General features: G+C 35.9%; 1 protein-coding gene across 1 annotated transcript in view; it reads left to right on the forward strand.

Annotated features, from left to right (window-relative positions):
* The window catches only part of UBR3 (ubiquitin protein ligase E3 component n-recognin 3), a 223,531-nt gene that overhangs the window by 119,555 nt on the left and 84,900 nt on the right, over positions 1-19,076 (forward strand). The window contains exons 23-24 of the mRNA XM_065880145.1: positions 1,097-1,557; positions 5,646-5,734. Coding sequence (XP_065736217.1) covers positions 1,097-1,557; positions 5,646-5,734 — 550 coding nt within the window. The remainder of the gene's footprint in view (positions 1-1,096; positions 1,558-5,645; positions 5,735-19,076) is intronic.

The raw sequence follows: 19,076 nt of genomic DNA on the forward strand, positions 1-19,076 counted from the left end.
ATGAAAAATCTTGATATGACAGGGCAAGTAACTAAATTTAAATACCTCTAATTCCTACAATACAGATTTTTGCAAGTAAAGAACATTGACTCAGACATTTCTTGAAGAGTCCATTTATAGGAACTTTCTTTGTCTTTGACAATATGTTTTTGCTGTGAACACCATAAAGAATTTTGATTAAAATATTGGAATCTATAAGCAGCAGCCTTTGCCTCTAATGCTGATACAGAGTACATTGAAAAACAGCTTGGATGTTAAAAAAAAAAATAATGTATGTTATAATTTAGCTCATAAAAAGCTCAACTGATTGAAGTATCCTTTCTATGCTTGCTTAAAAAAAATTAATGAAATCCATTAAACTAGCTTGTATCTTAATTAAAAGATGATTTCTAAGAGCCCTAATGCAGTTTGACTGCTTTAGCAGAAAAGGCTAGTTTGAAGATAAATTATTGAGAGAAATAGTTTTAAAAAATCTGTTCAAATAACAAATTGTAGTGATATTTAAATATGAAAGAGATTAGTTTGATTTTTCATCTTTATATTTCACTTTAGTAACTTAAAGCATTTGTGTTAGAATTAATTTTCAAACTTTTGAAGTTCCTTAAAAATGAAATTAATTAGCAGTTCAGATTCATTAATTTGGTAAAAAATTAATTTATAATTTTCTTAAGTGGAAGATATCATGGTCTTCTAGAAGTTGGTAAAGAGTATAGTATTCTTGATGAATGTTGGATAGAATAGCTTTTATTCTTTTAATCTGATGAAGGACTTTGTTTATGATTCCTCTTTAATATGGCTGTAGAAACTACTCAAGCTTTGTCTATTTTCCCTGGTAGGTAGGCCCAGGAGGTTGTAAAACAGGTGTTACTGTGGCTAATTGCCTTTCTCCTCGATCGTTTCCAGGTTGAGGGGGACTAAGTATATTTGAGAGAAGTGAAGAGACAGATTTACTTAAAGAGCAAATCTATTAAATAAATAAATCTTTGGATGAAACTTTGAACATTCCCTTTTGAAAATGTAGTACTAATATGGTTTTGAACTTGACACTTGAATAACTTCTCTTGATTTTTCTTTTTCTTTCTCTTTTGAATGGTAGAATTCTGGTACAGCTCAAGTTTTCAGCTTAGTAGCAGAGCGTAGAAAGAAGTTTCAGGAGATCATCAATCGCAATAGCAGTGAAGCAAATCAGGTGGTTCGTCCTAAAACTTCAAATAAATGGTCTGCACCTGGTTCAGCTCCACAGTTAACTACAGCCATTTTGGAAATTAAAGAAAGCATATTGTCTTTGTTAATTAAACTTCACCACAAACTCTCAGGAAAACAAAACTCCTACTATCCTCCCTGGCTTGATGACATAGAAATTTTAATCCAACCAGATATACCTAAGTATAGTCATGGAGATGGTATAACTGCAGTAGAAAGAATTTTACTAAAAGCTGCATTGCAAAGCAGAATGAACAAACGCATCATTGAAGAGATATGTAGAAAAGTGACCCCTCCTGTACCACCCAAAAAGATCACTGCTGCAGAGAAGAAAACACTGGACAAAGAAGAAAGGTAATTTTTATTTTTAATGCTTTAAACTAATGTATGGTACAGTTGAAGATTTTATATTACCACCCCCCCATCCCCACTTTTGGCCATCTGAGGCTAATCACCTGGATGTTTATCAGCTATAATCATAGCTGATTAGTTTGTAAGGTAAATGGAATCAAAGATAGTCAGTGCTTGTGCATTTAGCATGCTTGAGTTATCATTTACATTTAGAATACATATGGTGACAGCCATATGTATTCTAAATGTAAATGTACATGTATGTATTTAAAGGTGAGCTGTAGAGTGCGTAGCTCATTGTTTTAATTAAAGAAACATACTGAAACTTATAAGTTTATTATAAGTTTACAAAGGAGTAGTATAGGAGACCAAACACATATTCTATCAGTGCTATTATTATTAAACATTTTTGGAGGTCTCATACGTCTTTGAGCATCTACGGCACATTTTTGTTTGTTTCCATTTCTTCCTTGATGACAAATTTTTGTCCTTTGAGGATGGGTTTAATTTTTAAAACCTTTTTATTTTGAAGAAATCTCAAACTTACAGAAATGTTTCAAGGATAATACAAAGAACTTCCTGGATCATTTCAGAGTAAGTTGCTTTACCCTGGAATACTTTAGTGTGTGTTTTTTAGGAATAAGGTCGTTTTCTTACCTAATCAGAATACACCTTTCAAAATAAGGGAATCAACATTTTATTTAGTACGATAAAATCCTTAGATCCCAAGTTTTGACAGTTGTCCCAGTAACGTGTCTCAGAGCAAAAAGATCCAGTCCAGAATCACTCATTGCATTTTGTTGTCATGTCTCTTTGGTCTCCTTCAGCATGGAATAGTTTCCTCAGTTTTTCCTTTATTTTCTTGACCTTGGCACTTTTGAAGATTATAGAGCAATAGACACTGTAGAATGTCCCTCAACTTGGGCTTGTCTCCTTTCCTATTGAGAGGATTCCGATTCCTATTGGATTCCGATGATGCACCTTTGAGAGGAATATCAAGGAAGTGTTGCTGGGGAGTTGCCTGGTGGCCTAGTGGTTAGTATTCCGGGCTTTCACTGCCATGACCCGGGTTCAATCCCTGGTTGGGGAACTAAGATCCTGCAAGTTGCGGTGGCCTGGCCAAAAAAAAAAAAAAGGAAGTGTTGCTGTTTTCTTTTGACTGCATCCTATCAGGTGTCACATGATTTTAATTTGTTTAATTACTGGTGATTAACTTTGATCACTTGATTATGAGGGTGTCTGTTAGACTTCTTCACTGTCAAGTTACCCTTAGTAACTTTCCTCTCTTTTTTTTTTCCCCCTTTGTAATTAATATGTAATTTGTGGGGAGATACTTTGAGATGTTGCAATATCCTGTTCTCCATCAACTTTCAGTTTATTCATTTATTTACTTATATCAGTTTGGAGTTATGGATTCCTATTTTATTTTATGGGTTATAATTTCATGCTCATTAATCATTTTGATGCTCAAATTGTTCTAGATTTGACCAGTGGGAGTCCCTTCAAGCTGGTTTCTGTGTTCTTTGGATTTCTCCCCACCATTCTTTGAGCATTTTCAATTATTTTCTGGGCCAAGAAGATAGCCCAGGTTCATCTTGTGTTTGGTATTAGCCATTTCTCCAAAGAGTTCCTTTTAGTAAAGAATCTTCTTTAGAAACTACAGTCCATGTGCTCATTCTAATGAGCTCATTCACAGACCCTCTTAGTGGGCAAAAATGTGTGTGTATGGGAGGCAGATAAAGGGAGGGGAGAGAGAGTTATTAAAAACTATGTGAGTTCAACCTGATAATCCCAATTCTAATCCAGCACCATAGGATTTATTCTTCTTTTCCTTCTTTTCATAATTGTAACTCTCTCCTCCCATAGTGAGAAACCTGGCCCCTATAATCCTTAATATGTATTAATTTTTGATTACTTCCCTTGTATGTAACCAATTTCTTGTAACTTTCCCCCACACGAATGCCTTCCTGTGCCGGGCCGTTGGGTCTTGACACCCTGTCCTAGGCCACTGTGCCACCTTCCACGTTCAGGAAGGAAAGAGAGTGCAGGAGTGGTTTTTTTTTTTTTTTTTGCTGTACGCCGGCCTCTCACTGTTGTGGCCTCTCCCGTTGCGGAGCACAGGCTCCGGATGCGCAGGCCCAGCGGCCACGGCTCACGGACCCAGCTGCTTCGCGGCATGTGGGATCTTCCTGGACCGGGTCACGAACCTGCGTACCCTGCATTGGCAGGCGGACTCTCAACCACTGCACCACCAGGGAAGCCCAGGAGTGGTTTTTAATTTTTTGAAATGGCTAATGTCATTGGGAGTCCACTTTGATGAGTAGGGTGAGTGATCAACCTGGATAATAATATATTGGCTTAAAATATAAAATATAATATAAAAAATAAGAGTTATATTTATAAAATAGGTAATACAGTGAGTTTTCTTAAGTGGGCCCTAACTTACATTTAAAATAAATGTTAGAAAAGGAGTGTTAAAAATCTCTTGAACTTTATTGGCAAAAATATGTAACTTTTTATGGTAAGCTGGACCACAGTACTTGATTTTATAGATGTTTGTGATTGTCTCCACTAAATGGGTCAGAGTGGATGTGTGAATAATCTAAAAATTACCATCAGCATTCCATTCTTCTAAATTCTATATCCTTGAATCATTTCAGATTAATAGCAGAATTCTTTTATGTTTCCCATAGAAATTACTACGTAGAGTCTCAGTTTAATAAAATTCTTTTGTAGTATATAGATATAATAAATGGTCACTAAAAGAAACTGCTGTAGTATACTCCATCCATTATGGGTTTTTTTTTCATCCATTATGTTTTTAATGTCCTTTGTATCATGGGCTATGATAAATCCCTTTTTGAGTTTAGTTCAAGTAAAAAGTTTGTCTCTCCCAATGAGTTAATGTATAACTTACCTTTTAACCTTTTTCTTCTTCCTCTCCCTCCTCTCTTGTTTTGAATTACTATATGAACCTTACCTTGCTGGGGGTAGAATTTTATGCTTATTAGTATTTCTAGCATCTTTAAATGTAGGGAAGCCTATCTCCTGTCTTTATTAGTTTACTTTTATTTTCTTATACTTATGTTATAGTCATTTTTTTTCTTTTTCAACTAGCCTCAAATTAAAATGCTCTTTGGAAGTAGATAAGGGATAATTAATAAATAGAATAAAGTGAACTAATCCAAAGGAATATTTATGCTTAGATTTGGAATATAGTTTTATCTTTATCTTGTATTTGAGACTCTTTCATATTCTTTTACTTTAAACAAAATAAACCAAACTTGGAATATTTCCTGGTAGAAACTGGAAAACTTCCTGGCTTATTGCTATTTCTATTTTAGGAAGAGACCTGTTTTTAAGGTAACAGTAAATCTGACTATTCTTTTTAAAAATAATTAATTAATAAATTAATTTTTGCTGCATCAGGTCTTAGTTTCGGCACATTGGATCTTTTGTTGTGGTGTGCGGGCTTCTCGCTAGTTGTGGCGTGTGGGTTCCAGAACGCGTGGGCTCAGTTGCTCCCACATGCTAAGGTCCCGCAGCATGTGGGATCTTAGTTCCCCAACCAGGGATCGAACCCGCGTCCCCTGCACTGGAAGGTGGATTCTTAACCACTGGACCACCAGGGAGGTCCCCTAAATCTGACTATTCTTATCTTTTAGATTCTGTTCATAGCTTAACATAATAATTTCTTCTAGCAATGAGTTTGCTGTTATTTGTACCTGGGGTTAAATTGTGGATTCCTAGCTAAAACTCTTCTTGCTCTTGCTATGAACTGAGATATATTTAGGAAATTGTGTTGTTGGACATCCAAATTTTCTATCTACTTTAATTATTATTTCACATTTTAAAGTAAATCGTGGCTTTTATTTTTACCTATTTAAGCCCAATGATTGTCAAACTATTTTAAAGCAGCAGAATCCTTTTAAGGACAATAAAATTTTACCTGAAATTTAATACATAGTACAGAAAATTGGTTGTTCTTAACTGTGTGCGGGGGGGCCTTTCGTACATTATATACCCCTGAAAGATAGTAGGTATGTCTTAAGCACGTCTGGTACTTATCACTTTATTTCTGTTTAATCTAGACGACAAAAGGCCAGAGAGAGGCAGCAGAAATTGCTTGCAGAATTTGCTTCACGACAGAAAAGCTTCATGGAAACTGCAATGGATGTTGGTAAGTCAAAATTTATTAGTTTAGAACTCTCATACTTACAGTTACAATTACCTTAGGGATTATCTAGTCCAATCATCCACCAGTTTTTAACATTGCAAACAGATGATTTCTGGTCTTTATTTAAACAATAGAGTGATGGAAGATCAGACCTTTATTATAGACAGTCCATTCTGTTGTTGAGTAGCTACAGTTGTTAGAAAGTTCTTCCTGATGGTAGTAATACAGTATTCTCCTGCTGCTTTCTTCTGTTAAACTGTCCTTTAGATTTGTGAGGTTCATCATTGTGAATTTACTTATTCTGATTTTTTCCTGAGAAATTATTCTAAGATCCTTAAAATAGTTTTCAGATACTTTCCGTGTCTCTTCCTGCTGCCCACCCCTTCACTGTTTCTTAAAATCAGATGCACTTCTCACTTCCATTAGGGTTAGCATTAGCATTTGTACAATGAGAGAGGATGCTATTTTCCTGTGTGATGGTAGATTGCTATGAGTAATCTTTTACACACATAGGAAAAATAGATTAAATCTTAATTAATCTCAGGCTTCAGTTAACCAGGATACTCCCTTCCCTGACTATTACTTGCATTTCATTGATTTCTCTCTCTCTCTCTTTTAACTTTTAGACAAAAATGCTGAAAGAAAATACACTGAAGTTGTGCCTTTAGTTAAAATATATACACATATGTGCATTCAGACATGCAAATACAGTCTCATGCACATAAGCACATGTAACTAGAGTTATATATATATATTAACTACTGTTCAATATATAACTAATGTTCACAAGAGGTGTGAAGAGGAGGGTCAGTCCAGATTTAGCATAATGTGTTCTAAACCATCAACAGTAGAGTTTATGTTCAAGACATAACTTTGATGTAAAGTATACTAAATTCTGCTTATTGGATTAACTTGCTATCAGTTGACTTTTTTTTTTTAACATCTTTATTGGAGTATAATTGCTTTACAATAGTGTTTTAGTTTCTGCCTTATAACAAAGTGAATCAGTTATACATATACATATGTCTCCATATCTCTTCCCTCTTGCGTCTCCCTCCCTCCCACCCTCCCTATCCCACCCCTCTAGGTGGTCATAAAGCACCGAGCTGATCTCCCTGTGTTATGCGGCTGCTTCCCACTAGCTATCTATTTTACGTTTGGTTCAGTTGACTTTCTGATAAGAAATATGAGGATTTAGTTCATTGACACTGCTTTCACTTTTTCCATTGTGTTTTCTTTTCCTTCTTTCCAAAAATTAATAATTATTTATATTTTTTGGTTTTTACAGATTAAAGATAATTGTAATAAGTGTTACAATTAAGTGTTCTATTAAGTGTTCTATCTATAGCCAGTTTTTCATATCTCTTCATATAAAATGAACTAGTAACCACCCTTAGTTTTCATTTTTCTTTTCCTTATCTCTACCCTCTGCATTTTATTAGTTACTTCTTTTCTTTTAAATTAAGGTTGCCAACATTTTGTTTTGCAGTTGCAGTCAAGTCTTCCATCCAAAGGTTTATTCTATATGTTGAAAAACAGTTAAGATAACTGTTTGAATGTTGTTGAATACAGGGCTAAAAAATAACCTAGTATTCATTTACTTTTTTTTTTTTTGAGTCCACTGGCCTGACTCCTAGTGCACTTTAAGGAGATTGTATTTAGTATATAGCCTCTTTTCTCACAGTCTTGCAATTGCTAAAACCATACCATCCTTTATTCATTTCTGTTTGAGCCATTACTTTGTTATATTGTCTTTTGTTTCTCCTGAAGTTTCCAACTGCCTTTTTTTCGAACTAATATGCCTTTATGATATCCCTATTATTCTGCCCACTCAATCATACTGTCCTTTGCATGGAATTCTATTCCAGTCTGGTCCATTTGCTCTGTAGGCATGCTCTGCAGCCATTACCTTAGGATTTTCCTCTTATCATGTTTATCTGGGGTTTCCTGCATCTTATGTCTTTCTGGGAGTCTTGTTTATTGGAGTGCAGCCTCAAGTGTATTCCCAATAATGCTTGTGCTGGAAGCTAAACTTTCTGATTCTTTAAATTTCCAGATGGAACTCTGGTTTGCTCTCATGCTTGATTGTTAATTTGGATGAACATAAAATTCCCCGTTGATACACATTTTCTGTTACAACTGTTAAAGCAATACTCCCTTGTCTTTTGCCATTAATTTGATAAGAAGTATGGTGGTAGTTTGATTCTTATTCATTTGTGGGTGAGCATTTTTTCCCCTTTCCTGTGACACTTTTATAATTGTTTGATCTTTAGAGATCTGAAGTTTTATGATATGTATCTAGGTGGATCTTTTTTCATTCTCCTTAGTACTTAATGGACCTTTTCGGTCTGAAGATTCATGTATCAGAAGCTCTGAGGAAATTTTTTCCTATGATTTTTCTTGATAACTGGTATAGCCATCTTCCAAGATGATCCTCAATGATCCATACCTCTTAGTATCTATGCCCTGTGTAGTCTTCTCTGACATTGTGCCAGAATTGGTAGACATGATCACTGGGATATGGCAGAAGTGATAGTGTGTCATTTCTGAGATTAGGTTATGAAAGATACTATGGCTTCTCTCTTGACGGCTTTTCTTTCTCTTGGATTGCTCATTCTGGGGAAAGCCAACTGCCATGTTGTGAGCAGCCCTATGGAAAGGCCTATGTGGTTAGGGACTGAGGCCTCTGGCCAACAGTCATGTGAGTGAACTTGGATGTGAAACTGCCAGCCCCATTCAAGTTTTCAGATGAATACTGCCCAGCTGTTAGTTTGATAGCGATCTCATGAGAGATGCTGAGCCAGAACCATCAGCTAAGCTGCTCCCAGGTTCCTGACCCTCAGAAACTGTGTGAGATAATAAATGTTGTTTTAAGCCACTGAATTTTTGGTAATTTGTGAAACAGCAATAGAAAACTATTATAATACTTTTCTCCTTATATTTTCTTTATTCTCTTTTGGTGGGACTCTCACTACTTGGATATTGGATCTCTTGGATTGATCTTTTAATCTTTTATGTCTTGTTTTTTATACATCTTTATTGGAGTATAATTGCTTTGCAATGTTGTGTTAGTTTCTGCTGTACAGCAAAGTGAATCAGCTATATGCATACATACATCCCCATATCCCGTCCCTCTTGCGTCTCCCTCCCACCCTCCGTATCCCACCCCTCTAAGTGGACACAAAGCCCTGAACTGATCTCCCTGTGCTATGTGGCTGCCTCCCACTAGCTATCTATTTTATATTTGGTAGTATATATATGTCAATGCTACTCTCTCACTACGTCCCAACCTCCCCTTCCCCCTGTGTTCTCAAGTCCATTCTCAACGTCTGCATCTTTATTCCTGCCCTACCACTAGGTTCATCAGTTATGTCTTTTTATATCATGTATTCTTTTTGCTTTACATGCTTAGAGGTTTCTTCTCTTCAATATCTTGGTCTTACTTTGTCTGTAGAATTTTTTCTCAAATCTTTCTGAATGTCTCTCTTTCTCAATTATCCTTTATCCTTCTGAATTAGAAATTTAAGTTAGTCTTTCATGTTGTTAGTTTTCCTCATTTGCCTGATAATCCTTGACTCTCCTGGAAAGGTGGTCTGGGTAGTTAATTTGGGTTTACCCTGCTGAGGTCTAAGTAGGTTTGATGCTAGTAATTCTCTTTAGCGTGAGTATGGATGAGGTGTGTCGACTGTCAGACTTAGATTTTGGTGGGAGGACTGCAGACTACTCTGTTTGGGCCCCCAGATGTTAACACTCAGTTAGAAACCCCAGTGCTCTCCGACTGACTTGTTCAGTTCCTCTGGAGAAAGATAGTCTGTTTTTCCTCTGTGAGGTAAATGTCAAATTATCTGAGTGCTCTGTCAGTCAAAGTTGGGGAGGGAATTGGGGTGCTGAGTAGTGAAGTTCTGTATATAGACTTTTGATTAATTACTCTGTTTTCAGAGTCACTTAATACTTATGACTCCTATCCTGTGCCTCACTGACTGATTCTGAGCCCAGAGTTGACATTCTTCTAACGGAGAGATCAATTCTTCCTTTCTGTAAACTTTCTCATAATACATAAGTGGTTGCAGCTTTTATGACTTTCTTTCATTTTCAGCATGTCTCCATCTCCTCCAATCTTTTGGAAATTTTATTGACATTTCTTATTTGTTGGTTGGTGAAACTCTCTTCCACAACTCCATCCTTTTTCTATATTCTTGGGGAAATATTTCTTTATGTATTTCTCTACTTTTATTTCAGTGGTTTTTTAGAAGGAATGGAGACAAAAGCCTGTGTGCTCAGTCTGCAATCTTGATTAGATACTTACTTATATTTGTTATTATAATATATAAAGTTAAAATTTCTGTTATTACAGAAACATTAAATTTTTATTATAGAAACTTAGAAAGCACATATAATCAAAAATATGAAAATAATATTATATTTTTACTATCAGATTTCCTAACCTAGGCTGTATCCTTACAAATCTTTTTCTGAGTATATATGTATATAAATGCTTTTTTTTTAAACCAAAATGAGTTAATTTCACACATGCTGTTTATTCTTATGAAAAATTTCAAACATACAGAAAAGCTAAAGGAATAGTATTATAAATTCCCATGTACCACTATAATCCTCCCCTAGTTAACATTTTTCTTTATTTGTTCTTTCCCTCTCTGTCTGTCTCTACTAAATGAAGTAAGTTATAGACATCATGACACTTTACTCCTAAATACTTCAATATACGTGTCCTAGGATTGAGAATATTCTCCTACTCAAGCACAATACATCATATGTAAGAAAATTACTTTTTCTTTCAAAGTAAATAGCTTCAAATACCAACCTAGATATTATGTTAAACAATGAAATCATTGAATTAAGTTTAAAAAATTTAAAATTGTTTACAGATCATTTTGTGCTTCGGTAATTCTACTAAGGCTGTATAGTCAAAAGCTCTGTGTTCTGAAGTCACTTGAGAGCAGTCTTTTTGGGGGAGGTAGTGTAACCAGTTTGATGTACAGTTCGGTTTGTTTGTTTGTTGGCAACCTTAGGAACTAAGAAAAAAAGCTTAGTTAATACTGCTTTCAGAAATTGTTTTTATCTGTTGCCTCCCACTCCCAAGTGAGATAGAACAAAAACAGTTTTCTAAGGAATTGATTAAGCAAAGTATCCAGAGGAGGTTAGGTAGTATTGTCTTGAATAGGAGAATGGCCACCTCCTTCCCTGAGGAGACTGGAGGGAAGAGGGAAAGAGTGGATGGAGATAGAGGTGAGTTCCATTAGGCACAGGGGAAGTGGGAAGTTCAGGTGATCACTCAGTTGCTTCAGTTTTCAGGGCTAAGTAAAACGTGAGTTCTGCTGAGTGAAAAGAATGCCACCTGAGGTTTGGAATAGTTGCTAATGAGAGTGGGAGATGTTGCTCACCCAGGCTAAGTATAAAATTTGATAAGCAATGCTTAGGAACCAGTTATGTTCACAATCATATATTTGAATGTCAGTAGTGTGCAAAGTTATTGACTCACTGTCCTAAATCTTACTACTTTTTGGAAGGTTTGATCTTTTTTGGTAGTAGCCAGGGCACAGGAACAACAATTGAGGGATCAGGCAGACATGATTGCTAGCAAACAGAGGCAATTCCCAGAAGCCATCAGGATAATGGGCTCCGCTCTCTCCTAGTCCCGGTTCTTGCATGCTGCAGTGGTGACAGGTGAGGTAATAATAGATTCATGAGCGTTTGGTTTATTTATGTTGGTTATGGCCATGCCAGTGGGATTCTGGACCATTCAGATTTGCATATTCCTTTTATTTATAACTCACTCCCTTCCCAAAGAGATCTGTTTGACCCCTAGAACCTGTTTGAGATCCCATTTTCATACATCACTCAAGATAAAAATTACAGAGTCATATGTCTCACTGCCTCTGATTACTCTGCTCATTTACATCTGATATTATGTATTATAATATTATTAACACATAAAGCAGGGCCCACACCTGAGGTACTATTTAGCAATAATACAGACACAATTTAATCTCAGTCCAGTCCTCTGCTTTATTTGTCAGATACCTTTTGTCTTCTTGCATTATTTCCCATCTGTGTTGTAAATGTAAGCATTCTATAGTTGCTTCTTTCTTATTTTGCCTTTATCTTTGTGTATGAGGGATGTTCTCCCAAGATTTCTAGTCTAGTAACATAACATGTAGAGTATTTTGAATTTATAACATACAGTACTTTACAAGTCCTCTAATCAAATATTTTACATCATTAGGTAAAAATTTAAGGACAAACGCTTTTCTCTCTGAATGCAACAGATTTCTACTCTGTGATTAGTACTCTTATTTATATGTTGATAATGCCTTTTTGTAGTTATCAAATTTTCTATATGAAAAGACTCCCTCTGCAATTCCTTCTATCTTTGTCTCCTGATTACTATACCCCATTATTTGTTTTTACTAGCCATCTAGGTATAGAAGTCAGGATGTTAGACCTTGATTCATTAAGGCTTATCAGATAGATATGACTGAAATCCAGCATAATTGTTTCAAGTGAGAGTTTAGATGCTTAATATAGAGCAAATTTATTTTGGAAATTATTTTCTTATCTTAAATATACTACATTTAATCGTAGAAGTTATATGGTACAGAAAAACATAAAGAAGGATGAATTTTATCCCTAATCCCACCATCCAAAAGACACGTACATTACAGATGATACTGCGTAGTACAATTTGGTTTCATGTCTTCTTGCTCAACATTTTAGCATAAACATATCCCTATATTATTATTAAAACTCCTGGTAACTATGATTTTTAAAGGCTTTACTTCGTTGGAGAGGTAGCAGGTAGTGGTTATCATCATGGACTCTGGAGCCTTACTGCCAAGTTCATATTGCAGCCACTCCATTGCCTGGAGTAGTTTACTGAACTTCTCTCTACATTGGTTTCCACATAGTTAAAAAGGGATTATTGTACTGCCTACCTCATAGGGTTGTTGTGAAGATTGAATGTATTAGTACATTTAAAACACTTAGAGTGCTTGGCACATAATAAGTGTTTATAAGCATTGGCTATTACTACTTTTATTCTATAATTTAATCATCCCATCATAATTGGACTTAAGTTTTACAGTTTTTAAAAATTATTATGAATATTGTATATACAAAACCTTGTCTGTATTTTGGGTCTGGGTCTAAAGGTATGAATTTTGGGGGATGATGATGATGATGATGATGATGATATATATTTTTGTATGTTAACTGTGTAACCAAAACTATGCTAAACACATTCTGTATATTGACTTATCTGTCCTGATAGACCCATGAGATAGATGGTAGTATTCCAGATAAAGATGCCTAAATTTAGGTTAAGAAATTTGTCTGAGATTATACAGTAGTAAATGGTGGAGTATGGGCTGTTAATCAACAAGCTCTTTACTATTTCTTCATATTTGAAGCAAATTGAGCAGAGTTAAGTCCCTCCCGTCCCCTACTCCCCCAAGTTGGTAGCCTGGAGATAGAAAGGGACAGTTATGAGGATAGTTGCAAAATAAGAATTAATAGACTGATGATTGATTGATTGAGGTACAAGGTACAAGATAGAAGGGATATTCAATGTGTTTGGAAAGTGTTATTTATTTATTTTTAAACCAGAATGAAAAGAATACTTCTTTTCCAGTAGCTGAAACAAAAATCCTTGGTGTGTCTCTATTAGTCTAGCCTAGTTATAAGGTCAGCCCCACTCCAGTCATATGAATCAAAAGTGGGGGTGATGGTATGATTCTCTAAGCAAAAATTGAGTCCTGCTGTTAGCAGATGGGACAGTAGATACTAGGTAGATAGAAATAGTAGCTGTCCACAGTACCCATCCTTTAAGATTTCGTTTGGAAAGTGGGGTAGTCCAAGCAGGAGCTGGCATAGATCAGGATTTGGTTGACCTCTTATTGTTGTTAGTTGTGGAGGGAGCTGTTTATTTTGCTATTTAATAGTACAGTTTAATTTGAGGTTTATCCTTTTATTTTTTTAATAATTTACATAAGAAAGGGGGTTGGGGATATATATATATTGAGACATAAAAATAGTTACATCCCCAGTGTCCCCTTCTTAGGTAAATGATAACATACTATGTATAATTCTTCTACCTTGCTTTTTTCACTTAACATTATATCCTGGAGAACCCATCATGCAGTGTATAGAGATGTTCTTTATTCTTTTTTCTACCTGTATAGTAGATTCCCCACAATACCACCCCCCCATAGTTTCTTCAGATGGTCTTCTATTATTGGACATTTGGGTAATATCCAGTCTTTTGTTATATAAGTTGTACTGCAATGAATATCTTTGTGCATGTATCTTTTTGTATTTTGATAATGTATCTGTAAGATAGATTTCTAGATGTGGGATTGCTGGGTCAAAGGGTAAACACGTGTAATTTTGCTAGATATTGGCAAATTACCCTTACGGGGTTGTACCATTTTGCATTCCCATCAACAATGTGTCATAGTATCAATTTCCCTGCGTACTTGTCATTAGAATATGTTGTCAAACTTTTGTATTTTTGCTTATCTGGTAGGTGAAAAGAAGTGGTATCTGGTCTAATTTTAATGAGCATTTCTCTTATTATGGAAAAGGATGCTGTTTATATCTTTAACTGCTTCTTATTCCCTGACACATCTTTTTGCTGCTTTAGGGTTTGATTCTATCATAAATTAGCCTCTTTTATATTCTTACATTTGCTTGGAATCAGGCACAGCTGTAGACTTGCTCTGTTTTAGGTAGGACCGATCTACTTGTGACATTGGAATGCGTATAGTGCATTAGTCCTATGTATTTATGGCTGTTGCATCTGTTATTATTTTATAAATTATGTAAATTTTGCTGTGTTAACTTGTGAAATTCTTATTCTCTCAACTAAATAGAAACTAATTGAATTTCTTTTCACTTAAATTAGAAAGCAGATCTCATGGATAGAATACTTTTTATGTTGGTTGCTCTGATTGTAAATTTGTTCATTTTTGAGGGATGGTGCTGCATCTGTCATTCAAGTCAGTCATCTGTGATGTGGTATATTTCAAAAAAAAAAAAAAATACAGCCCATAAATGTATGTTATGTTTTGGTTATTTGTTCCATAAATAAGACCCACTGATACCAATCCAAGACATTAAGAAAAATATGCTTAACATATCATACAAAACTGTATGAAAGCAAAGCTTGTCATCTCTTCCTACCTTCCCATTTAAATCTCACCCCTCCAGGATAAACCATTATAAACAGGCTTTCTTGTTTCACATGAATACATTTTGTTTCTATTTGTTTTTCCTGAAATAAAATTTTACTGTATATAATACTGTACAGTTTGCTTCCTTTTTTTTTTTTTTTTTTTTTTTTTAACTTTTGGCCTGCCCAGCGCGGCATGTGGGATCTTAGTTCTCCGACCAGAGATCGAACCTGTGCCCCCTGCATTGGAAGCACGGAGCCTTAACCACTGGACTGCCAGGGCAGTCCCATGCTTCCTTTTTTAAGAAAATTGAAATATAGTTAGTGTACAATATTATGTTAGTTTTAGGTGTACTACATAGTAATTTGATATTTGCATAAATTATGAAATGATCATTTTAAGTCTAGTAACCATCTGCCCCCATACAAAGTTACTACAATATTATTGACCAGATTCCTTATGCTATATATAACATCCCACTGCCTTATTTATTTTATAACTGAAGGTTTGTGCCTCTTAATCCCCTTCAGCTATTTTACCTCCCACTCCCCACTCCCCTTCCCTCTGGCAACCACCCATTTGTTCTCTGTATCTATGATTCTGTTTCATTTTGTTTTGTTTTTTTACATTCCACTTATGAGGTCATACAGTTATTTGTCTTTCTCTGACTTACTTCACTTTAACACAGTACCTTCTAGATCCATCCATATTGTTGCATATGTCAAGATTTCATTTTTTTATGGCTGAATATTATTCTGTGTGTGTGTGTGTATGTATACTTCTTTATCCATTTCATCTGTCAGTGGACACTTAGGTTGCTTCTGTATCTTGGCTGTTATAAATGCTGCTATGAACATTGGGGTACAGCTTCCTTTTTAAAACACTTAACAATGTATCATGAATATCCCTGCAAATTAGTATCTGGGATCTCTTTTTATCCCAGATATCATTATGCACACATGTGCTTGCATATGTATGCAATGTTATGTACACGGGATTAATATAAATATTTTTAATCCATATTATTTTTTTCTCCTTCCATGACCCATGCTTACAGCTTGCTTGGTATATTCTTGTGCTTTCCTCTGTATTTATATAATCATATACAAACATACTACAATTATATGTTCATATCAGGTTTCCCCTCCTTCTCCCCTCTCCCCCTTTCTTTCTTCCTTGATTTTGATCATTGTTTGCTTTACCAAATGGGATCACTTTTTGCTGCTCTCTACCTCAGTAATACCTCCAGGTGCTCTCTAGTAGTTCTGATTCAGTAGTACTCAACTTTGCACATTAGAATCATTGTATCCCCCTTAAAATAATATCTGTGCCTGGGATCCACTATAGACTAAAGAAGAGTCTCTGGGAGTGGGGCTCAGACATACGAACCTTTTGAAAGTTCCCAGCTGATTCTTAATGTGCAGCCAGAGTTGAGAACCACTGCTCTAATTTGTTTCTTTTCCTTCCGTTTCTTTATTTGAGGGGAGGGAGGGAAAGCTCATAATAGCCCATAATGAAGTACTTTACTCAGCTACCTCTCTATTATTGGATATTCACTTTGTTTTCAGTTTGTTTTTGATTTTGCTATAACTAACAGTGCTGTGGTAAACAGTCAACATAAGTTTCTGAAATTGGTATTTCACTTTATATATCTACTCTTTGGTAGCCACTAGATGGAGATAAGTGTTTATATAGTTTTAATACTATTAACTAATAATTTTAAAGAACCAGTTACAGTGATGTAAATCTGACATTAACTCAGGGTTTTTTTCCATGTATTGTCAATTAAAGATACAAAAAGTTCTTTCTCCTGAAATTTTTTCGTTTAGGAATGAAACATTTTCCTATAAAGCTAAACTTAGTTTTACCATATGATACAGCCATCATGTTCTGAGGTATTTACCCAACTGGTATAAAAACTTATGTCTACACAGAAATCTGTGTATGAATGTTCATAGCAGCTTTATTCATAATTGCTCAAAACTGGAAATAGTGAAGAAGTCCTTCAATAGATGAAGGGATAAACAAACTCTGGTACATCCATACTATAGAATACTGTTCAACAATAAAAGGGAATGCGGTATCAAGCTGTGCAAAGATGTAGGTGAATCGTAAATGTGTATGCTTACTGAAAGAAGCCTGTCTGAAAAGGCTACATACTGTATGTTTCCAGTTACATGACATTTTGGAAAAGGCAAGACTATAGAGCCAGTAAACAAATCAGTGGTTGCCAGGGTTTGGGAGTGATAATGGGCTAAATAGGTGAAGCATAGGGGATTTTTTTAGAGCAGTGAAATTATTCTGTATGATACTATAAAGTTAGGTACATAGCACTATGCTTTTGTCAAGACCCATAGGACTTTGTAACAGAGTGAATCTTAAGTATGCAAATTAAAAAGTCATTTAGGAGGTTGGAGGTTTCAGGATGGAATACAGAATGTATCAAGAGAATCTAACTGTATATTACAAATGTATGAAACAACTTCATTGAAGGGGATGGGAAAAAGGTGCTTAACTTGGAAATGAGTGGAATTGCTTAAGACTGAAGGCAAAAGGAACTGCACATAAGCGTTGTACTGTAGTTGATAAAGTTTCTGCCATGGTGAATGGGTTAACTGTTCTGAAACCACTGTACATGTATACTGAAATTGAGCACTTACATACAGGCATACCTCATTTTATTGTGCTTTGCTTTATTGCACTTTGTAGATACTGTGTTTTTTTACAGATTGAAAGTTTGTGGCAACCCTGCGTTGAGCAAGTCTGTTGGTGCCATTTTTCCAACAGCATTTGCTTACTCTGTGTCTCTGTGTCACATTTTGGTAATTCTCACAATATTTCAAACTTTTTCACTATTATAATATTTGTTATGGTGATCTGTGATCAGTGATCTTTGATGTTACTATTGTAATTGTTTTGGGGTGCCACAAATTCACCCATATAAGATGGTGATCTGAATCAGTAAATGTTTTGTGTGTTCTGACTGCTCCACTGACTAGCTATCCCCGTCTCTCTTCCTTTCCTTGAGCCTCCCTATTCCCTGAGGTGCAACAATATTGAAATTAGGCCGATTAATAATCCTACAGTGGACTCTAAGTGTTCAAGTGAAAGGATGAACTGCACGTCTCTCATTTATAATCAAAAGCTAGAAATGATTAAGCTTAGTGAGGAAGGCATGTCGAAAGCCTAGATAAGCCTCTTGTGCCAAACAGTTAGCCAGGTTGTGAATGCAAAGGAAAAGTTCTTGAAGGAAATTAAAAGCGCTACTGCAGGGCTTCCCTGGTGGCGCAGTGGTTGAGAGTCCGCCTGCCGATGCAGGGGACACGGGTTTGTGCCCCGGTCCAGGAAGATCCCACATGCCACGGAGCGGCTGGGCCCGTGAGCCATGGCCGCTGGGCCTGCACGTCCGGAGCCTGTGCTCCACAATGGGAGAGGCCACAACAGTGAGAGGCCCGTGTACTGCAAAAAAAAAAAAAAAAGTGCTACTGCAGTGAACACACGAATGATAGGAAAGCAAAACTGCCTTATTGCTGATATGGAGAAAGTTTCAGTGGTCTGGATATAAGATCAAACCAGCCACAACATTCCCGTAAGCCAAAGCCTGAGCCAGAGCAAGCCCTTAAGTCTTTTTAATTCTGTGAAAGCTGAGAGAGGTGAGGAAGCTGCAGAAGAAAAGTTTGAAGCTAGCAGAGGTTGTTCATGAGGTTTAAGAAAAGAAGCCATCTCTGTAACACAAAAATGCAGGGCGAAGCAGCAAGTGCTGATGTAGAAGCTGCAACAAATTAATCAGAGGATCTAGCTAAAATGATTAATGAAGGTGGCTACACTAAATGACAGAGTCTCAGTGTAGGTGAAATAGCCTCATATTGGAAGAAGATGCCATCCAGGATTTTCATAGCTAGAGAGAAGTCAATGCCTAGCTTCATAGCTTCAAAGAACAAGCTGACTCTTCTGTTAGAGGCTGATGCAGCTGGTGACTTTAAGTTGAAGCCAGTGCTCATTTACCATTCCAAAAATCCTAGGGCCCTTAAGAGTCATTCTAAATCTAATCTATAGGTGGAACAACAAAGTCTGAATGACAGCACATCTGTTGACAACATGGCTTACTGACTATTTTAAGTCCATTGTTGAGACCTACTGCTCAGAAAAAAAATATT

The sequence above is a fragment of the Phocoena phocoena genome, chromosome 7 (genome assembly GCF_963924675.1).
Source record: "Phocoena phocoena chromosome 7, mPhoPho1.1, whole genome shotgun sequence".
Classification (NCBI taxonomy): Eukaryota; Metazoa; Chordata; class Mammalia; order Artiodactyla; family Phocoenidae; genus Phocoena; species Phocoena phocoena.